Source organism: Coenobita brevimanus, chromosome 93 (assembly GCF_032717465.1).
Source record: "Coenobita brevimanus isolate Jiangsu-jjx chromosome 93, ASM3271746v2, whole genome shotgun sequence".
Lineage (NCBI taxonomy): Eukaryota > Metazoa > Arthropoda > Malacostraca > Decapoda > Coenobitidae > Coenobita > Coenobita brevimanus.
Genome location: NC_137046.1, coordinates 61,331,178 through 61,355,059, shown reverse-complemented (window position 1 = coordinate 61,355,059; position 23,882 = coordinate 61,331,178). Strand labels below are relative to the sequence as shown.

General features: G+C 43.6%; 1 protein-coding gene across 1 annotated transcript in view; it reads left to right on the top strand.

The window, feature by feature from the left end:
* The window catches only part of LOC145412506 (protein grainyhead-like), an 841,526-nt gene that overhangs the window by 689,228 nt on the left and 128,416 nt on the right, over positions 1-23,882 (top strand). Inside the window, exon 8 of the mRNA XM_080282393.1 lies at positions 815-850. Within this exon, the coding sequence (XP_080138519.1) occupies positions 815-850 (36 nt within the window). The remainder of the gene's footprint in view (positions 1-814; positions 851-23,882) is intronic.

Genomic DNA, 23,882 nt, shown 5'->3' with positions numbered 1-23,882 from the left:
CACACACACACACACACACACACACACACACACACACACACACACACACACACACACACACACACACACACACACACACACACATCTTTAATGAAGAATGCAGATATCTCAGTAGTCCTTAGTGTGGGGTTTGCATGTCACCATAGTTTTAGACACTTGCTTTAATTTCCTGGGTGTTCAGTCACATCTGGAGACTGGAAGGGAAGCACAAAAACGTGATAACTTAGACAATTAAAAAAAAAAAAGGTATAGCTCATATGAAGAGGATAACAATAGTGTTTGCGTCAGATGGTAAAATGGAATCACAGTGCATGAAAACTTCCCTAACTTGCTTTAAACAAAATCTTAACAAATTTCGGCTACTGATCCCAAAAAAGCAAATCATCCTGTGCTACGTGCAAGAGGAAGCATAACTCACTCTCGAAAGTTGGCTCACTGACGGCAGCTTCATAATTTTGGACTATCTTTTGCACTAAGCAATCATGGACCAGAAGATAACTGAGAAACATCCAATGATTCCAAGAACTGAGCTTATTCTTTGGGGAACATCCTGGCTCGCCCTACCTGATTGCAAGCCCATTGATGCCTCTTCAGATGAGTTACACGGGATCAGAAGCTTGTAGGTAAGAGCCCCGTTGCCTGAAACTTATAGACCAGCCCTGATTAGAGCATCATTAGCTGTAAGATATGGTAGCAGGTGTACGTGAGGTGCCTAGGGAAAGGGAAGCGTTCTAGGTTGTAAGTCGTGTGAGGCCGGCACTTCCCAGAGCGAGCGCGCTCATCTCCTGACCAGAGTGTTCTCATGTTTCCCCAGACACACCGAGGACGACAAGATTCACATCCCCAAGCTGTGAGTACCGACACATCTCAGTTCTCGTGGGTGGGGGCTTCACATTCTGGCCCGCAACATTGGAGGCTACGTAGCCCCTGTTCCTTAGTGATTTATTCTGCACAGTATCCTCATCTGTGTTAGTGATGCAAACTATGTCTGTATTAAAACAAAACAAAAAGTAGACTAGATGAGAATAGGAAGGTTTAATGGTGTAATAAATCGCACAGGAAGAGGTACATTCTCATATCCTCTTCATTCTTATATATATATATTTAACTACCAATATAGCTTTCCTTAGTTACGTGCAAGAGAAAGAGAAAAATTTTATTACTGGAAAATAAATCACTCAGGAAACGGTGCCACGTAAAGTCTCCTGTGCCACCCAGAATACAGAGTCCCCACGGGTTGTGTACCTTGTGGATTTGTTGCTCATTCTCCCTGTTGACTTTCATGCTTCATTTCTCTGCAGCTTTTATGCTTGTGAGTTTATGCTTCTCGTTTATGCTTGTGAGGGAGATTATGAGGATATTTGTATGTAAATCTGTGCATATGAACATTTATTTACAGCTCTGCATTTACGCTGGCTTATTGGGCTGTTCTTCCTGTGCTTTGCGAGGTGAGAGTTGGGTCTTGCTGAATAGTATTTTGAGTCTGTCTTGCATGTGGTCATCTTTTATTTTGTGTTATTTTCATTTTTCTTTCTTTTTTTTTTCACAGTATATGGTATAATCTTACAGTGTGTTGGTCTGTGAAACTCCAACTTTATTGTATTGGAGTATGTGTGTGTGTGTGTGTGTGTGTGTGTGTGTGTGTGTGTGTGTGTGTGTGTGTGAGTACGCTTTAACAATAATGGCATAATATTACCTCTTAACACTTTCGCGTAAGTGATAATGATAGAAGTTGATAGATCCTTAAGTTACAACATTTTATGAAGAGACGGCACTAAACATTTGCCGCAAGTATGTTTCTCTGCCGCAAGTGTGTTTCTTAGACGCAAGTGTTTCTCTGCCGCAAGTGTTTCTCTGTCGTAAACGTGTTTCTCTGCCGCAAGTGTGTTTCTGTGTCGCAAGTGTTTCTCTGTCGCAAGTGTGTTTCTGAGTCGCAAGTGTTTCTCTGCCGCAAGTATGTTTCTCAGCCGTAAGTGTGTTTCTCCTTCCTCCCTCCCTTCCCCGTGTTCCTGGCTCTCCAAGGAACGTCCAGCACGGTCTGTGTAGTCTGCGAGACCGTATATGGGTAGGAGATTCATCAGGAAAATGTACAAGCAGGGAGGCTGGGTAGACAGGACAATGCTAGGTCTGGGAAGGATTTGCGCTCCGCCGTGTCTTATTAACTCAAGTGAGAGAGAGAGAGAGAGAGAGAGAGAGAGAGAGAGAGATGGTTAGCGCTGATTAAATTTAGGGATAAGTAGGAGGAGAACATTGTCTATAGTAAATGTTAGAGACGAAAGGATTATTATTCTAAGTACTGTACACTTAAGCCTCAATTATTAGTGCTGTATGTAGAGTCAAAGCCTTACGTCACAAATTATGGTGCCGTTCCCTTCTGTGTATGTCGTTCTCATGGCAGTATCTCATGTAGGTAAAATATGGTGTGTGTGTGTGTGTGTGTGTGTGTGTGTGTGTGTGTGTGAAGGTGAGGCAGGTAGGGGACGCAGGTGTACTTGATTCACGCTAAGATTAACCCTTTAATCCCTTCACCCTGATGACGCATTTTTTATTGTTTCTACTGTTAGACGACTTATTTATTTATTAGCTTAGTGAGATAAATCAGGTTAATAAGGGGTTAATGAAGACTATTTTTAATTCCGTCACAACAAATGGTCTCTCCAAGATTTACAAAATCGTCTGGAGGCAGCAAGCATAAACTAAACAAAAAAAAGGAAATATGTAATAGGGATCGAAGGGATTAACTGCCGTGTGTTTCTGTGGGCCAAATAAAGTGTAAGCTGAAAATGAAATACTGGGTTCATCACTATTAATTATTATTATTATTATTATTATTATTTTTATTATTATTATTGTTACATTTTCGGTTCCCAAGGTTTGTCTTCAGCATGGTAAAATCGCCCTGCGTTAGCTGAAGTAAAATGCCAAGTATACACATTTTAGAGCTCATGTACATTCTAGAGCTAACGAGGTAGGATGAAGAGTGGGAAGTGTAGAGAAGGGGAGGAGGGAGGGGGTGGTGGACAGAGGATGTCGTTTATCAGGGAAGGCTCGGCTATGGAAAACAGTATAGCGTAGATGTATGAATACTGGAAGTAGTTAAGTTTTCATTATTCGCATCGTCTCGAGGACTTATATCCTTTTTCATTCTTTTTGTTACAAGACGATATTACCCAGCTTAGAAGAATACCTAATAGGCAGGGTGTTAATGAAGGCTATTTCTAACCCCTCCAGTTTGAAAATTCTCTCGATTTGAGTAACATCATCTGGAGAAAGCAAAGATATAAAGAAGAGTACGTCATCATGGAGAAGAGCATACCAGGGTCCCTTGTAATTCGTATAAAGGAAACTCTACAGTGATAGAAAAGTTATTATTTTTACCATTCTCCTTTATTAGAGAACAGTTTATAGAGCATCGTAAGGAATCCATCACTCTGTGTGTCCTAGCCAGCACGCCTCCTCATTTTGGTCGAGATATTTCCAGCCTAATTGGAAAGGACATTAAAAATTCATGATGAGGGATTCCAGCCTGAGAATGAGCGAAACTTGATTCTGTTTTTCTTTATATATCGTAGAAAAAAAAAAATACATCCAAACAGTCGTTAAGATGAATCTGGAGATTGTCGGCAGCTTCCGTGTGACATTTTTGTGGGCCATAAACCTGTAGGAGGCGGGAAGAGTGTGCTACAGTGCGGCGGGGAGATGGCCCACGGAAATAGGATGAAATATTAGCAGTGTGACCCTTAAGGCTTCCTCTCGCATCCTTGGGTCTGTCCTGTCGCACCATCGCGTTTTTTTAAGTATTGAAATTCATGAATGGAACTCATTAGGGGATTCGGCCTCCAACCCTTTACTACTTCCCCTGCACGAACACACTCTCTCCCTCCTTCCTTTCCAGCTGAGGCCACTATCTTATTTCATTCTGCAGCTGTGTGTATATATATATATATATATATATATCGTCATCATCATCATCAGCCGTTTGAGTATCCACTGCAGGACCGGCCTATCCCGAGCGAAGTCGGGACGATACAGCCAATGTATCTCTACCAAGTGGCTTAGGCTGTCTGGCAGAGATTGTATGTAGGTTGAGAAGTGCTTGTAAGTGTAATTGTAGTGTTGGAGTGGCTTTGGATGTGTGTGTAGTCTGTGAACCAAGTGTAATCGGCCCGCGCAAGCCGACTGGGTGCAAGCATACTTTACAGTAAGCGACACTGGTTCAACCAGAGCACCCCTTGTGTCCGCCAATGCAGTTTGTGGCCGGGTGAACACTCCCAAAGTTTATTACCCTGGCAGGGTGCGAACCCTGGTCCACCCGTGTACGAAACGCACACTCTACCACTCTACCACAGAGGCTTCATATATATATATATATATATATATATATATAAAATTTTGCTTTCACTTTTTTATGCTTACGACATTAATTCCATTCGTCTGATGACAGATTTTTGCATTTTCATCTGAACACTGCCCAATTTTGCCAGCATAGGAAGGATCTCAAAAAGTGAGTGTTAATGAATATTGTATTGTATTAACTCCTCCAGCTCAAAAAGTCTCCCATAAATGGATTTAAATCATCTGGATATAGGGATAATACAATATAAAGTGTCTTTGGTGTCCGAGGATTAAGTATATAGGCTGATTTCGTATGATGGTTTTGGCCAGGTAAAGAATCCGGTAAATCATAATACACCTTAACCTCTTTAACCCGCGCCCAAATTATATAAAGCATTTAGATCAAAATTTCTTGTACGTCCTATTACAGAAAAAGATAATAATTTGCAAAGTAATTTACCGTACTGCAAAAGCTGCTGTGCATCTTTATGTGCAATTGAAACTTGCTGAGGCATCCTGCTGGTGGAGCTTGTCAGACAGATGGGTGGATTGGTGGTGTGTTTCCAGAGAACAGTACAGGAGACGGGATTATGTTTGTAGTTATTTGCAAGCCTTACACTTCACACTCCAGTGTAAATGAACGTAGCAGCTGTCTGTCAATAATCTGAGGCCCTTGCAAAAACCAATCCGCTATTCATATAACTATCATGGATCTGAATGTAAAATATCAGAAATAATTAATAGGTACAGCAGTTCGTTTTTTATGACAGTCCTGCTTAATTACACCCCACACCTGCATGTGCTAAGATCCCACCCGCCGCCACCTTCACACTTAGCACTAGTCGTCATCAACACGGGTCGTATTAACCATTTTTTGTATTTTAGTTTACCTCTTCAAACTGATGACTTTGTTTTTCTGCCCCTATCTTCAAATTTATCTCTGAAGGGAGCTGTGGAAATCATTTATAGTATTGATTTATACCTTTACTAATGTAAGTCCCCCCGAACTGAATAAAGTCGTCTGTAGGTTGCAGTAATAAATTAATAAAATATGTCGCTAAATTTAATGCGTTTAATTGTGAATACGTTTGCATATTTATAATTTTGTCTTCACTTATCCACCTACCAAGCATTCACAACTAAATCAGAAAGAGAATGAAGGGGAAGAAAATCGAAAACTAAACGATTTTATATTATAGTAAAGAGAGCTTGGTGCTAGTTCTTATTACTTACTTATAGTAAAGAGATGTGGACCTTTTTTTTTTCTTTGTGTTACAAATTGGTTCAGATTCTTGATAAATACGGACCCAGGGTTCTATCCGAGAGCACTATTTTTCGTGTCATGTTTTTTTCTACGAGGGAAATAACCAATTTGCGTATTGCAATGGTTACCCTCCCATAAATGCCAGTCACGTTGATTGTGTTGGCTTTTTTGTCTTGCAAGAAGGCGGGAACGCTGCCCATGTCGATCCTCCGTCCCATTTTCCTCTCCCATTAACCCTTTCAGTCCGTGGACCTCATTTTTCTCAGTTCCTTCTTCTAGACGATCTTGTTTGATTTTGGAGGGACCATTATAGCGACGGAGCCAAAGACATTCTCACGTCTATGGCACGAGTATGTCATTTTCATTCTCTTGATACTTCCAAACGATTTTGTCAAACTCTGGCTAAACCATTTATCGTGGTTGTTAGCCTCCATTAACTCTTTGCGGCCTTACTTTTTCGCTGAGGTGAATGAAAGTAAAAGACAGAAAGACTCATAAAAGTTACCCACCGAATGGAAGAGATTTAAGTATGTTTTATCTTTCCAAACTTACTTTCTCCCAGAGCAATATCAAGCCAGCTTTACTATTCTATCTGCCATCCGATCCTTTATTGCCCCATCAAGAGGGCAGGGGTAGGGGCAGGGGTAGGGGCAAGGGCAGGGATAGGGGCAGGGGTTGGAGCTTGGTGAGGTGGGGGGCCAAGCAACCACCGGAGCCAACCCACACTATGACCATTTCGGCTAACATGAAATCTCAATGAGTTGTGTTAATGACCTCTAGTCTGTTCTTGGTTAATTTTTGGCAGCATAGGCGTCAGGTGAGACTGGGAAGGTTTAAGCCCGTTTTCTCGTCGGGTAAGGAAGCTCCCTAACACTTGTTCTTAAGCGACTGATTTTGCATATAATACCTTGCTGTCCTCTTATGTGTTAAATCCTAATGCCACCATATTCTGCATAAATGACGTACAAAATTATATTAACCTGACTTCTCCAAAAATAAATCGCTAAGAAGGACGGGCTAAGGAACCTCCTTAACGTACGAGAATACGAGCGTAAGTTAGATTTATCAGGTGACATGTGAGGTGAGCAGGTAGGTAGAGCAGGTGGCCCTCACACTCCTGACGGGAAAGAGACCAAGATAAACCGATGATATATATTCCTAGGCTCCATATCTTGACCTTTATGACTCTAGAAATAAAGAAAGTGGCACAACACCTGCCGGATATGTTGGGTGGGGGAGAGAGAGGCACGGGTTAGAGCTTGAACTGCGTTATTGTCTCACAAGTTTGGGACCACATAGAAAATAGGGGAATTCAAACTCTTACCTGTCTCTCTCACCCACCCAGCATTTCCACTTCTCACAATGGATCATCTACATCTGCCGGATATCTTCTTCGTTACCTACAGTAGATACAAATTATACAGCCACTGAAAGATGCTGGTAAGATTTTATGTATCTTGTAAAGAAAAATGTGTAACTCTGTACATCCCCTCTTGGTTTGTTTTGTCAGTATCACCACGTATATCAATAGAGTACAGTGTATATCTTTTACTTATAATCACACATAGAAGGATCATTGTTTATTTAGTAATTTCTGCCATAATTCTTCCCTGTACAGTTAGAGTTATTGGTTTAGCATCAAGACGAAAGGAAAACTTCATCTGAACGTATTTAGAACTAAGACTCTATTAAGCGTTGTCCACGAGATGAATGTAAATTGTCACCACATAGATTTGTACATACAGACTTCGCCAAGGACAATAAGCTGTATAACCACTATGAGTTTAAGATTAGAGGAGGGGAGGATTTGCAACCTTCACAGCTCTTTCTGCAACAAACATGTTGATCAAGGAGTTTTGTAACTAATGAAGACGACAGCAAAAAGAATAAATAAATAAAATGATGATGATGATGGTGATGATAATAATAATAATAATAATAATAATAATAGAGAGAGAGAGAGAGAGAGAGAGAGAGAATCCAGCTCAACTTACCCCCGATAAGAGCAGAAACCTTCCGAGAGCCAAAGAATGTCTCACCGCTCCTGGATCTGATATTCCACCAATTATAGGAATGTGTGTGTGTGTGTGTGTGTGTGTGTGTGTGTGTGTGTGTGTGTAGATGGTAGCAAAGGGGATCTCTGCGGGTCGACTGCTAACAAGACGCTATACTGTGATGCCTCTCTGATAACACGGATTTCTTGTGGCCATAAAGATAATTGTTTCTCTCGTCGCCACAACGAGCCATTATCTTAATTATCCCCCGGTCGTTAAATGTGTATTAAGAAATAGCCCTACACATCGTTTTTATGCCGCTAGTAAAAAAGGCTTGAGTCCACGTACGTGCGGTGGGTAGGACGTGCACGGGATGGAAAGAAGGGCGACTTAGATATGGTTCCCCGTTTTTGCGCTAACTTGGCTTCAAATTGCCATCTTCTCCATCTAGGTTAGGTTAGGTTTGGTTTGTTAGTATCAGGTTAGGTTGGTTTGATAAGTTAATCTGTTGGGTTAAGTTAGGCTAAGTTGGAGTTTTTAAAAATGGATGATCATCCAGGAAAAATCAGCCATAGCGTGTAGTGTAACAAATCGTATACAGAACGGAAATTTGCGACCCGGCCAGATCCTGCTCGTGAATGAACCGAGCTGCTTCTTTTGCCACTTGTCAGCAAAAAGACTCATTCACTTCCGCAGGCGAGGAGGGGGAAAGGGAAGTCATGTGTTGGATCACGTAATACCGATAGACAAACATTATTTCAGCCAAAGAATATCAAGAAGTTTAGCCGGAACGTAGTTCGAATCTGAAATCAGCCTTTTTCCGATGTTCACCCCGTTGATTCAGTACATGATTAGATGAGTTGCTAAATACGACAACTCCAGTTTCCATTAAAAATTCAGCCAGGTCCCTCTGTTAAGCCTCGTACGTGATCGGCTTTATCGCCTTTCTTGGCCTAAAATTGGCGGGTTTGTATTCTTGTATGAGAGTTGGTTCCTGCTACACCCTGCCCGTCGCACGGAACATGGGGGTGAAACTCGGCCTGTCAGCAGAACATGAGGACGAAACTCAGGCTGTAAGCAGAACACGAGGACGAAATTCAGCCCGTAAGCAGAACATGACGAAACTCAGCCTGTCAGCGGAACATAAGGGTGGAACTTCGCATTTCAGTTCCACAGTATACAGTCAGGAACAAAAGATCCCCTACTCTCCCCTGAGTGTGCTTCACACTTGGGGCATGTCCGACACTTTCCTCGCATCATATCAGAGAGAAACATATATAGGCAGAGAAACACACCAAGCTTCCCTCAGCTTAGGATTATGATCCAGCGGAGTAAACGAGAAGCAGAGGAGACGAAAGCATTAGGTGAACTTTTGTCTAACTGTACCACGGTCATCAAATGCCATTATTAGCCAGCAGAAGAAAATGAGAAGCAGAAGAGACTAAAGAATTATGTGAGCACTTGTATCGCGACCGTGAAAGCCCTTACTTACCTCTCATCACAGTCTTCCTCGCGATTTGGTGATGAAGATCAAAACATTGGTGAGTCTCTGAACCACCGTCTACGCCATTTTAAGTCTCTGTTCACTCGGCGTTGTCATGTTTCCACACTGTTTACGTCCACTTGTAGTCTCTGATTCTGATTATGGTTCGTCCACCCCGACTTGGCAGAGACATTCTTCCTTTTTGCAACTTATTTTCCGTCGCTCAGTGGTAGGATAAGACAGTACTACGGCCCTTCACCCTTTCCGCATAGCACATCTTCGTGACAGTTACCATATTCTGGTGTTAATCTCTTTGTACAACTCATAATTCTTGATGGAGAGGGACAGTTTAGGCCAACAGGTTCAGGTGGAAATGGTATAGTAAGCATACAGATACCTTGATGCTCGAGTGTGTTCTTCACGGACACTTCAGACAGAAACGAAATAAATCGTCTGCCAGCTGCAAAAATACAAAAAATAAAAAACAAAAGGTCATCGGATCCATGGAATTTTAAAATAATCTTCCTCCTTCCTCGGTTGCCCAGAGTCGAACGCATAAAAAAATAAGTAAATAAATAAATATCTCACTCGTCCCTCGGTTTCCCAACCTCCATCCCCTATCCGTCCGAATCTCATCCTCCCCTCGGATCCCCATCTCCTGTCCCTCCCAGTCTCACTCGTTGCTCGGTTCCCCATCCTCAAGCCCCCATCCCTCTTAATCTCACCCATTCCACGGTTCCTTATCCTCAGTCTCTCCCAATCATACTCGTTCCTCAGTTCCCCATCCCCAAGCCCCAGCCCGTCCCAATCTCACTCGTTCCTCGGTTCCGCATCCCTAAGCCTCTATCCTTACCAATCTCACTTGTTCCTCGGTTTCCCATCCCCTGTTCCTCCGACCCTTGGTGTTTTTGTGCCACCCCTTCGCCTGCCTAGCCATCCCTCTCGCGTCCCTCCAAACCTTCGCGCTGAATAAAATCCATAAATTACCAACACTTAGTCGGTAAGCGAGGAGTGGCCGGCTCTGTTGGCGCCCGGGGAGGACAAGGTTCCATGTTTACAAAGTTTATTCAGCTTAAGCTTTGTACAAGATTGCTTGTTTATCATCCTGTCGGTTGTTTAGACTTCTGTTTTCACTCGTGCAACTGGCAAACGCCTCATAACTTGGGGCTATACTCAGTAGGTGTTGTTTAACTTACTAGTACGTTGTGTGAAAGACTGTTCGTGTGTGTGTGTGTGTGTGTGTGTGTGTGTGTGTGTGTGTGTGTGTGTGTGTGTGTGTGTGTGCGCGTGCGTGCGTGCGGGCACGCGTTTTCCTTGCTGAAGTGACTTTCAACTCTTAAAAGTGTTCAGCAATCAGGGGGGAAAGACATTAAAGTCTGGAAATGTGAAAGTCCATTATGGCGGGTATATAATTTCCGAAGACCCTTTGTGTAGTGAGACTAGCTGGTGTGAGAGAATAAGTCTTTGGGTGTGGTGTGAGCGGGAGGGTCGGCGCTACTGAGGGTGCTGGCGGCTACGGTGTTCCAGACCCATAAAAGTTGAGATAGAGATCGACACCCGAGGCCCCAAGCAACGGTGCAACCAAGACACTGAAACGCCCCTCTCCGCCTGCTCCACTCCGGCCGGGGCGCTACTTCCCTCCTTCCTTCTTTTCATTCACCTCTCTCTCCCTCCCCACCTTATGGCTTCCAATTCCTCCTGTCATCCCTTGGCGTCTTCCTCTCTCCTGTTCTCTTCCTCGCCACACCATCCATCTTCTCACTGTCTTCTTCTTTCCGTCTTCCCATCCTCGTCTGATGTCTCTCCTCTCCTCCTTCCTTTCATTCTCTTTTGTCTCCCATCTCTTCCTCTCTTCCCTTCTCCCCACGCTCGTCTCTTGTCTTCCCTTTCTCTCTCCCAGCTTCCCCCCCCCATTCCCTCATCTGTTGGTCCTCCTTCCCAACTCCTCCTCCCTCGCTCTCCTTCCTTTCCCTCTTTCCTTCTCCCATTCTCTCAGGTCGGGGCGCTCCATCTTTCCTTGTCTTCCCCTTGTTTCTCCCTTCTCTCCTGTCTTCACCTCATTTCTTTCCTTACTTCCTCCCTTCTCCCCTCCTTTGTCTGGTGTCTCCTCCCCCTCTCTTCCCTTCCTTCCTCTCTCCTCGTCTCATATCTCACCCCTCTTTTCTCTCCCCTCACTTACTCCCTTCTCCCCTCCCTCTTCTGCACCTCCCCACTCCATTCTCTCACCTTTCTCCAGACCAACTCTTTTCTTCATCTACTCCCATCTTCTTGTCAGCTACCACTTCTCTTGCTTCTCTTCCCTCCTTATCTGCTTCTTTTTTCTCTCCTTTCATTTCTCCCATCTCTCTCTCTCTCTCTCTCTCTCTCTCTCTCTCTCTCTCTCTCACCGCTCTTCTTTCCCTTCCCTTCATCCTCTCTCCTTCACATATCTCTCTTCCCCTTCTCTCCCTCCTCCCCACCACCCTTCCTCACGCCTTCCCTCCCCGGTTTCGACACCTCTTTAAGTTTTTTTCTGGCCTCTGTCCCTCCTGCCACGAGCTGCCTGGGGTTGTTACACGGCTCTTTACTGGGGCGGGGATGTGCTGTGGGAGTGGATCCAGGGAGAAAGAGGAGAGGGGAGGAGAGGAGAGGGGAGGAGAGGAGAGATCACACTGAGGGCAGGCCGGGCTGAGTTAGTGGGGTAAAAAAACGGAGATTGGGACTGAATTGGATTGTGCTAGGAAAAGAAAAGGTGAGGAAGAGGAAGAACGATGAGGCTGAGGTGGGGCTGGGGTGTGTTCTTGGGACGAGAAAAATTAAGAAAAGAAGAAATTGAAGCAGCTGCGACTGTAATAATGGGCCAGGCATGAAAAATGGAAAAGAGGGGAAGGGAAGAGAGGAGACTAAGGTAGAGTTGAAGAGTCGTAAAAGAAAGGCCTCTAGTGACTGCCTGTAATCTGAATAAAGTCGTCTGTCTCTATGTGGCATAAAGTAGAAAAAGTGACCATGAAAGAGTTGACATACCCCCTTTTTTTCACCGGGGTAGAAAATATTCGAGCTATTTCCTTGATAAAATATACTGACAAACCTTCCATATTCCGTCAAGTTATGAGAGTTATTTCCGTGAACACATATACTAACATTCCTCCCATATCCCATCACCTTACGAGTGTTATTCCTATTATAGCGTGCATTAATATACGAGTAACTTCCATATTTTATCTAGTTACAAGAGTCATTTTCGTAATAAGATACACTGACATACCTCTCATATTCCATTAAGTTATGCCAGTTATTTCCGTCGTAACACACACCAACGTACCTTAATTTTTTCACCCAACGTGCACTTAACGTACCTTCCTTTTATTTCACAACGTTAAAGAGTTAGGTGGCGAGAGTGACGGGATGAAGGACGCATCTCACTCTGTTCTTGGGCAACCACAGAGCCTTCATTACGCACTGTCACATAAACTCCACCTGTAATGAAAGCTAAACACCCATTTTTGGCGTCGTGTGGAGCGGTCTGCCTGTAATTGGCCAGCTAGCCTGTCATCCATTAGCCTGGACAAAAGCACTTCGGTTGGCTGACTCCATCGTTGCTGACGCCATCGATCCTGAGTTCGTCGTTGCTGTAGCCATCCTCTTGTAGATTTTTTCATTATCATCATCATCATCGTACAGTAGTCACCCACGTCATTATCGCCATCATCACTATCCTCCTCCTCCTCCTCCTCACCATCACTATCACTACTCCCCTCGCCTCCTCGTCATCAGCACCGTCACAATTAAGAAGACCTTTTTTATTAATCCGTACAGCCCTGTCTCGTACCTATCGGCCAGTTTAATCTCAACATAAACACCTTACCGATCTTATCACTGCTTCTCCTCAACTTATCACCTTCACACTTCTTTGCTGGAATCTATTCTGTCCCTGCGGCTGCCTGTCCATTAAATTAGGTATCTCTCTGATCTCTGACTTCTTTTATCTCTGCTTACGTTCTCCTGAAGTTCCCTCTGCGTGTGATGTTGTATCGATCGAGACATCCTACTGTGGCTGTTAGAATCTGTGATACTTTTTCTTCCTTACCTGTTCGGAATCATTTGTTGTTTTGCTGGTTTATTTGTGTTTGTAAATGAATGTACGAGAGATAACCTGTAAATAAAAGCCAGTCATTAGCAGAAAATACAAGTATAAACAAGTGCTGTATAAGGCATAACAATCCCAGCCTGTTTCCCCCTCCTGTGTGTCACCAAGCAACTCTAAGCATTCATTTTTCTTTTCTTCAGTATTCGTATTTCCTCTCTCAAATCATCCTTATCGCTTCCACCTTATACTCCCTTGTCTCCTCTCCCTTTTGTGCCCTTATTTCCTGTCCCATATAAGCCCTTATTTCATCTCCCTTATTCCCATTCCTGTCAGCCTCGCACATTTTCTCCCTTTTATACTTCCTTATCTCTTCTTTATACTCCTTAAGTTTCCCGTATTCCTTCTTCTGTCAGCCTCCCTTATCTCCTTTCCCTTATACTTCCTGATCTCATCTCCCTTATACTCGCTTAAACATCCTTTCTTCCATACATTCCCTTATCTCCTCCCCCTTATACTCCCCTACTATTCCTTGCCCTTTCTCCCCTATACTCCTGTAAGCACCCCATACCCCTTCCCCCTCATCCCTTCTCCCGCACACTCTCTGACGACCCTACGGAGTCCACCGTAAACCTCACCCCCTCACCCCCCATCCCCTGTAATGTGAGCGCCGGGAGCGTGGAGCCCCCCGCAGCGTTGAGCCCTGTGCTGTGGCCTGCTGTGGTGCTCTGCTCATTTCAGGGGGACCGACCTCCCGCTGGGGGGGCGTGGCTCCCTACAGTTGCCGAGGCAGTGAAGATGTCGCGGAGGGTGAATGGTTTGGGTGTCATCGCCGTGGGACTGGTGACTCTGCTTGCTCACTCACTCACTCACTCACACTCACTCACTCACTCGATGTACTTATGCACACACGCCACTTTTGTATTAGTGAACCAGTATTATTTTCTCATAAATTCTGTCCTCTAAGTATTTATTCATACAATCCTCTTTTCATATTCCCCAAACACAATTTTCTTCTTGTTAAATTGTCTCGTCTCCCTTCTTCCCCATTCCTCTGTCTCCTCCCCCACCCTCCTGTCTCGTTCACTTGCCTTCTCGTTAGCGTGGGAGACTCCATAACACCTCTTCCGTAACAGCTTTTCCTTGGCGATATATTTAGCACACACCTTTACATTCTTCCGTATGTTATTTGTGTCTTTTTAATATGGCCATTGTTTATATTAGTAATATTTAAGAGGATATATGAAGGTGTAATAATGAAGGAGTAATATGAAGAGTAAATTGCCAAGGAAGAGGCGCTACGTAATCTACTGTGTCAGCTAGAGTGTGATCCTTACTTTCGTACTGTCTCTCCAAGCTTCCTCCCATAGGCACTTTACCACACACACTCTCCTTACAAACTTCCGCTTTCTTATACTCTCATTCCCCTCCTTCTCCTTCCTCTTATATTCCTGGCTCTCTCTCTCTCTCTCATATATTCTCACAATTCTCCCACAGGCAGACTCTCCTCCCCCACACTCTCCCGCCCCACACTCACACGCCTCATAAATTCTCCTTTCAGCCATTCTCATCCCTCCTTCCTCTTCCCGCACCCTTCTCTCTCTCTCTCTCTCTCTCTCTCTCTCTCTCTCTCTCTCTCTCTCTCTCTCTCTCTCTCTCTCTCTCTCGCAGGCAGACACCATTCCACAGACACTCTCCTCAAAAACTTCATCTTCCTCACATGCAAGCTCCCCACTCTTCTTTCACCGTTACTCGAGCATCCACCCCTTTCCCAAAATATGACTCTTGGTTCGGCGAGGAGCTTGCGAATTCGATAAGTTTCCCCTTAATTTTATGCAACAGTAATATCCATCTTGAACTTGGCGATTGCAGCCTTTACCCAGCGCTCTCTGCTTTTACGTGCCCCGATACAAAGAGTCCAGATTTCTCTTTACCTATGTTTCCCGGCCACCAAGACCTGTAATTTGGCACCCTGATGCCTCGCTCCTCTCTCTGACCCTCATCTCGCCCCATAACTTGGCCCGGAACTTGTGCTCGTGGGGATCCAACCTCAGAGTTATCATAGACATTAGGGGCTCTTGCATGCGGACGATCTCTGCTGCCTGACCCGATCGCCTCCCCCTTCATTATGTATACTCACCGGCATGAGGAACCCGATGACAGAGAACATAATTTGCCGGCATTCAGCGGGGATATGTATACTTAAGGAAGCAGCTCCCGGCCAATGCATAGCCGCCTGATAGCGTGGAAGGAAGAATTTTGGAGCAGTGTCATTTGCATCTGTGCCCCTCTCAGCTTGCATAATAGTGAACCCAGTCGAAATGAGGTGACGTTGATCAAAACTAGCTTCTGTTTGCCTTTCTTTCTGTACCTTTCACCAAGAATAGCAGCCCTTCCCTCTGATGTCGTAGCTGTTTAGTTTAATCTTACTGCTTCCTGACGATTTATTCAGCTTTGGAGAGATTTTTGTACTGACAGTTAATGAAGGCGATATCTGACCCCACGAGTTTCCAAAGTATGTCTCAAGTGAAATAAAAATCGTCTGGAGATAGCAAGAATGAATGTTAAAAATACGTCATCGGGGTGAAGTAGTCAGCGGCATACCCTGGAACCGATATTAAGCCACATAAACCTATTTCAGGCTACATAAGTTGATTTTAGGCTACGTAAACCGATTGCAGGCTACAGAAACCGATTACAAGCTACAGAAACCAATTACAGGCTACAGAAACCAATTACAGGCTACAGAAACCGATTACAGGCTACAGAAACCGATTACAGGCTACAGAAACCGATTACAAGCTACAGAAACCAATTACAGGCTACATTAAAGCGATATCAGGCTACATAATCCCCCCTCACGAACAGAGATCATGGACGGCACAAAACCACGACAGTACTATTGGCAACTCGCATCCCAGTTCGTTATAAATTTTACTATTATTATTATTACTGTTATGACTGTTATTATTATTACTGTTATTATTATTATTATTATTATTATTATTATTATTATTATTATTATCTTCGCCACACAAGACAACAGACAGGGTATTATTATATTGTGACAGGACATCCCGTCCCTCGCAGCCATGAACCTGTTTATCTAAGTTTACCCTCTGAATTTTGGGCGTCTGGGCCGTCGTTGTGAGTGCCAGCCGAAAAATCGCAATATGAGACTAATAATATGAGACGGATGCCGGAATCTCCCCAGCCGATCGTAGAGAGAGAGAGAGAGAGAGAGAATCGCCAATATTCCTCCGTTAACGGGGCTAAAAGTGAAAAAAATAAGACCATCCCTGTTTATTAATTTTTTTAGCGGGGGTATTTGGTCTAATTCCCTCGTACATGGTTGGCCTGTGAGTTGCGGCGTCTCCCCCACCTCTCCATCTTATTATTAAATGGTTATGTATGTGTGTTTACCGCCGCGGGATCTTGGCATTAGCACTAAATAGCCCATAAAACGCCATAAAGTTCTCGCCCGTCAAGTGGTCAGCCTCGCGGGAAGGAGCCTCGTCTTCCAAGATGTGGTATTACTGGAGCTGAGACGGTGTTTGTACTCGTAAATTCTCCTACGTGTTAGTCATGGATGAGAATGTTGGTATATGCTTTTCTTGTGGGTGTGTGTGGGTATGTGGATGTGGGTACGGGTGTGTTTGGGGGTGTGGGGGTGTGTGTGGGTGTGGGTAGGGGTGTGTGTTGGGGGGGGGGGTGTTTCCTTTTGCCTCTACACATACTTCTACCAAAGATTTCTCAGTCAAACTGCAGAGGCATTGAAGGTGATGATGATGATACACTTCACAGTGGAACGGGAGGGAAGAGGTATGGGTGATAAAAAATTACCGAAAACTAAAACAATATTTATTAATACCTAGCATACACCCATCATAAAAAAAATGGCAGAGATCTTTCATACATTCGATCCCGGAGATAACCAGATCGACCCCTCAAGCAAAGGGACTCTTATAGTGGATGTACCCTCTTTCCCCCTCCCATCCTCAGAGCATCGCCGAGATAAGAGCAATCGAAGCTGTGGAGGTGATAGGAGGGTAGTCGTTAATTTCGTGTTTACCTGCGTGCTAGGCTGCTAATACAGGTGCACACGCTGTGCTCTAATGGCACACCTGCTGATGAAACACCTGTCATTAGTAGTCAGCGAGGCGATTCCAAGCACCTGTATTTATAGATCCGCTTGAGCTTAAGTTTTATCCAAGGCCTTTGTTTATTAACTGCTATGTTTACGGTTCTGTCTAGGAACCGTATCAAAGTCCAGTATCCATAGACTTTTCCAGGCTTTAGTTCTGTTCAGTAACTTTATTTGCTCTGATAAGCTAAGATCTTTCCAGGACCTGTACTTTTAAATTCTCAGAAGGTTAAGCCGTGTCCAGGGGCGTTATTTATAAACTCAGTTTCATTGATCCATATTACCAGTTAAGAACCAGAGAGTGCTGCCCTCAGATAGATTTTTTAGCCAGCCGTGTGGGTGTACTGTACTTACAGAAAATAGCATAGCATTTTCCTTCATATACAAAGTCTCCATGGGACTTAGCTGTTTTTCGGGAATCTTTATGTAGGACCGTATCTTGCTGTCTATTTACCTATCTATCTTCAGATATATTAAATGTTTGATAGTGAAATGTTTGGAAACTATGGGTGAAGGCAGCAGACTTCAGTTTAGGGGAAGTAATACATACGGTTACTGATCCCGATGCCATTACATGTACAAAGGAGTACAAGGGAGTACGAGGAAGTACAAAGAAAGGCAAACAGCAACAGACTGTTGATCCTTTCGTGGCTGTTTCGTATAGAGAAGATTTTATCAAACTATTCTGCTAATCGAAGACGGAGAATGAAACTTATGGGTTTGTGTGGCTTTGGAGGCTTCGTAGCACCTATTCTTAAACGATTTATCCAGTCCGTTACACCTCAGCATTCTCTCGCATGCTATAGGTGCAAATTTTATTAGATATTTAAGGGATATAAATAACTTTCAAAAAACTCAGTGCGTATTATGTAAACTAAATAGCCGAGGAAGATGCGCTACGAAGTCGCCTGTGCCACCTGAATTAAGCCCTAGCTCTTGTGCAGCTAGTTAACCCTTCCCGCCAGACCCTTGGTTAGAGACAGTCGACGCTTTAAGTCACTGTTTAGATCGTTGAAGAAACATACGCTGAATATCCAGTTAAGAATACTGTGTCGATACGCGAACCCCATAACCCCACAGATACGGTCTCTGGAGAATATCAAGGTATGATACGCAATGAAAGAGGTGCTATGAAGGTTATGCTACCACTATATTCAGAGACGTCGATACGTTTACACCAACACGGTACACTCACCCCTCCTGTGCCCTACCATCGGTAACGAGTACGTTCACAGAATACTAGGGTTCATAAATGATAACTATTGTTTACCATACAGTGATTAACTACAGGTTACCAGACTTATAGTGAATACAGGTGGATTACCAGATTTCATGGAGTGAATAAACAAATGTCCACAGATAACATTTATTTACAAGTTTACACAAATAGTACCCGCATATATAGATGAAAATACCGTCGTTTGGCTCATTCCAAACCCATGCATATTCAACCAGATTTGTTTTTAGTAGGTAGGTAGCTATGGGTTCCTCGACTGGTGGATAGTGATGACCAGAGACACGAAGTCGGAACAGGTTTCTCATCAGGCCAAGACGTCTCAAGTCAGTGCCACTCTGGAGTGGGTCATCGTAGGCAGTCTTAACTCCGATATACCGCACGGCCGGCCCTCGACGTGAGTAGGGTTCCTCTTAAACAGGTATATCCAGTAATAGAAAAAGCTAAACCAATATAAATAGGAACATGATATGTACAAACAGTTACATAAAAATTTTAAATTTCATCTCTCCATTACTGGGTGAAGTACAGTACTAATACAAAGTAAAGAACGAGCATAGTTGACGTAAAATCCACATAATCCATACATTATCGTTTAGAATGTGTTGGCGCAACTGTAATCTGGTATATCGTGAATAGTGGAAGAGAGTATTTGACTTTTTTGAGTTGTATAAGGACGTAAAATTAGTTACTCCAGCAATTGCCAATAACCAAGAACTGTTTATCCAAGTTTTCTAGTTCATCAGCTACACAAATGTGGACTTTAAATGGTATGTGCCTGACAAGTACCGGTAACTAATTTTCAGCATTAAGTATACCAAGTATGAAATATACCGCCTAGTGGTTGCGGGTTAGTGTTCCATGACATTCTCGTAAATCAGTATTATAAACAAAATATTTATTCGTTTAACTGCAAAGGGTCTAAATAACAGTAAATGTTGATGCCTTATAACCATAAAAATTCCTCAAATTAGATTTCCCCCCCTCCCCCAACTCGTGTGGAATGATGTCCGCTTGTCTGCATCCATGGCCGTCGATCATTTACTTTTCCACATTTGAACAAGATATTCCACGAAACGACAACACCGCGAACGCATAACAAAAGAGAACACATAAACATTTGTACACTAGTGAAAAATTTCCAAGATATTACTATAAACAGAGCAAGGAAAACTTACCAGTGCGTTCAGGATGAAGTTGGAGAGTCAGGTAAATGCAGCTTCAACCAAGCCTTCCCACATTACCAAGTACGAGGTTCACAAGACTGAGCGAAGTAACCAAGATGAAAGTCTCAACTCTTGTATTCCGACTCATACAGAGCTGAAATTTGGTTCATCAAGCGATTGAAGTTCATTATTTATTTTAAATGATTAATTTGTCTTAGTCATACTTCCTTCTTTTCTCCTCATGAACCTGGAAAATTAGATCTCTTAAATCCGAAGTAAGTGACATTGATGTTACTGATCTGTAAATAAAGTCATCAGTTCAAGATATTACGGTTTTATAGGTCTGAGTTTTTAAGTTCTTGGGCGGAAAAGCAGAAGGATCGACCAAACTTTTCCTGCTGATAATACCTGTGGCCCAACCTTCACCTGACGCACCTGTATGGAGGCGTCTTTCCCACACTCGCCTTCACCCCCACAAAAAATCCCAGGCGATGGGGCATTATACCTTCCCTCTTCACCTACAACTTTTTTATGGTAAAGTGCCGATCCTTCTTGCCCTCCCCCTGCCCACCATACCCTGCCTATAACCCTACGACGAGAGAGAGAGAGAGAAACTCTTCCAAGCTCGTTTATGAGACAGCTTATATATATGTTTATCTTCACCATGTCCGTAAGACGCAGGGGAGCAGGGGAAGGGAATGACGGGAAGTGTACAATTCTAGGGCAAAGATTAAAGTTTTCAGATCTTCTCTTCTTGATATATCTCTCTTTGCTGTAAAGCGATTTCAGTGCGAACATATATCAATTGCTACACCACAGTTTTTTATTAGAAATGTTGCGGAAGTTTGTGTGTGAGAAGTCAAGGAAACTTCACAATATTAAGGATATTATTCTTCTGTTTCCCTACTAAAATGCTATCTCAAACGCCTGTGGTCTTCACTTGCAGAGTTACCAAATACCCACTTATAATGCACGAGGCACAAAAATGAAGTTAAATTTCTAAACTCTTACAAGCTTAAACTATGTGTAAGATTGTTTGTGTTTACTTATTATCTTTAGTCATAGATCTACCAAACACTGTATGTAAATCAGAGTAAATTCATTGTAATAAATGCGGAAAACAATTTTATATATGATTAACTGTTATGGAGACGTGTATACTGTATGATAAGACATGGTTTAGATCCTTAAAAAAAAAAAAAAAGTAAGCTCCCCCCCCCCCAGCAAACACCCTGAATTTCAGTTATAAGAATCTATATCCGTCTTTAGCTCCGAGAAAGCATAAGAATAATATACAGTTTCATGTCGATACGTTTCTTCAGAGGAATTATTATACGTGGAAGTCCGTATGAAACCGATACTAGATGCTCTGTCGTCATAAGGAGTCACTTGATTGCTCACATGGATATATGGAGCATGAAAGGAACACGGAGCCTCGAAGAGAGAGAGAGAGAGAGAGAGAGAATGAATGAATGAATGAAAAGGGTTTATTATTAATGCCTACCGACTGCACAAGGGCCATTACAGCATATAATTTCTTTCAAGTCTCAGTCTTCCCCTAGAATACATACTACAATTGATCCAACAATGTGGACGGCCCGGGAATCGAACTAGCGGTCTTTTAGTTGCGAGCTGGATACGTTACCATTACATCACCGTCTCCCCCCCCCCCCAAGAGTATTGAGGTGGTTGCGTGCAGATGGGGAGGCGGGGGGATGGGGATGGGGGAGGAAAGAGGGCGGAGGGTGGGAAAAGGGTAGAGAGGAGGGGAGAAGGTGGGTAGGTAGAAGGGGGGACAGGGGCATGAAGGGAGGGAGGTGATGGGTAATGTTGGGTAGAAGGGAGGTGATGGGTAGTGGTGGGCAGGAGGGTGGATAGGGGTAGGGAGAAGGAAGAAGAGAAGTGGAGAGAGGGAAGTATGGGAAGGGGATAGTGGGAAGAAGAGGGGAGAAAGGGTGCGTAGAAGGTAAGGGAGGGGGGAGGGGGCGAACGTGTCATTCCCACCCTTTAAAGTCATTAGTCTTCCTCGCACACCCCCTGTTTGCGGTCAGGGGGTCATGACAGACGGCGTGTTTCTGCCATTTGTTTATGCTGTAGATTAGTCCCCCCGGCCCGCTACCGACACGGAGATCCATTTGTCAGATGAGGCACCTAGGAGTTAAGAGAGCCACGAGACTGGATGTGTGTGTGTGTGTGTGTGTGTGTGTGTGTGTGTGTGTGTCCCATTCAATCCGAGTGACCTCATTCTTTATTTTTGCTGCTTCCAAACTATTATAAAATAAAGCCTTATTTACCGAAGGGGTTTACTGAGGCTTTAGCTAGACCATCCTGTTTAAATAGCCCGATACCAAAATAAAATCTATCTATCTGTCTATCTATCTATCTATCTATTTATCTATTTATCTATCTATCTATTTATCTATGTACCCCCGAGGCTTAGTGGGCTATAGACGATTTGTGTTTACCCGACGGGACTGGGTCACTGTCACATCTTTAATATTAACCCGTTCAGTTCGGTGATTTATGTTGTGTTTCATCTTTTCTGTCTCAAGGTGATTTTATTCCACGTAGGATAGAAACCCCTCCTCAGTTTAATAAAATCTGGAGGTATCAAGAATATAAAGTCGGATCCGGATTGAAGGGTTAAAGTTATGGTTCCTATGAATCTTAGTTATGAGGCAGAAATGAGTCTCCTTGGTTACTACTCCCTCGCAAGATTGAAGGGTATAAAAAGTGGTGGCATAAAACTCGATTGCCTGTAATTTTAAGATTGGGACGAGTCTCCTTGGTTACTGGCCAAATAATCCTTCAATCTGACTACACCTGGCCGTCAACTGAGCTGAAAAGGGTTGCGGTATAGAGCCGTGAGCCGACGCAGAGATCCATTTGTTTACCGAGACACCTGGGAGTTAGAGGTGGTTGGATTACAGGTGTGTGTGTCTGGTGGTGATAGGCACTTAGAGAGAGAGAGAGGGGGGGGGAGATGTGTAATGAGCTGTGCGTGTGAGACGAATGACTCTAACAGCAATGGAGACATACCGGTGTTAGTCTTCAGTGTGTCTCGATTTTAGCATATAAATTGTGTCGTGCAAGAAGTGAAACCTACATGGCAGATATTATAAAAAAGGAGTGTGATAAAGACTGGTCTCCTGTGACATGAAATAATTGACATTCTCAAAACAGATGTCAGGAAGAGAAGATGAGGTGTGATGAAGTGAAGATTTAGATGTTAAGGAGGACAAGGCTTTTTGGTGGTAAGATAACCTGAGAAGGAGAGATAGTGAAAAGAAAAAGAAAGTCAGCGAAGAGAGTAACAGTTGAAGTGTGAGATTGCGTAAAATTTTTGGAATATGCAGAATTATTTTATATTTTTTTATTGACTTCAAATTTATTAATATGTTGTACGTAAATATTTTTGTCAACTGACCATAAATAAATAAAAGGCTCTTTAACTACCAAGAGAGAGAGAGAGAGGGTAGGAGGCCGAGTTCCCCTTCGGTATTGTTCCCCGGCCGAGCAAATGTCAAGGTGTCACACAAACCCAGTGAGTGAGAGACTGTTGCGCCACTCTGCTCATCCACCCAGCCTCCCCGGGGGCCTCACCCACACTTGGGAGTTTTTTCTGGGAGGGGGGCGGGAGTTGGGGGACTGGGAGTGGGTGAAGGGAGGGGGTGGAGATGGGGGGCTGGGAGTGGGTGAACGGAGGGGGTGGAGATGGGGGAGCTGGGAGTGGGTGAAGGGAGGGGGAGTTTTTATGTTATGTGTGTGTCTGGATTTCACAGCGTCGTGAATTGTTCAAATGGAAGAATTATAGCCACGTATGGAGGTTCAGTTCTTTCATTATCTTTATGTGTGTTGTCTGTCTGTTCACGTGTGCATGCGTGCGAGAGAGCGTGCGTGTCTGCATTCATCATAATTATTGGTAATTATAGAAGAAACACACACACACACACACACACACACACACACACACACACACACACACACACACACACACACACGTCAATAACCTAGGCCTTCAAATTAAGCATACTTTTGGCGTGTGGACCGTCTGACGTCCATTGTTTATGTGTCATCTTTACGCATTTTCCGTGAACTGTTGTTGGTGTTAGCAGTAATAAAGTCTAAATTGGTTTTTAACAACCCATGAAACCAGTTGCGTTAGCCAATCGCACGTTAGGCGTAGGTAGAGTTAGAGA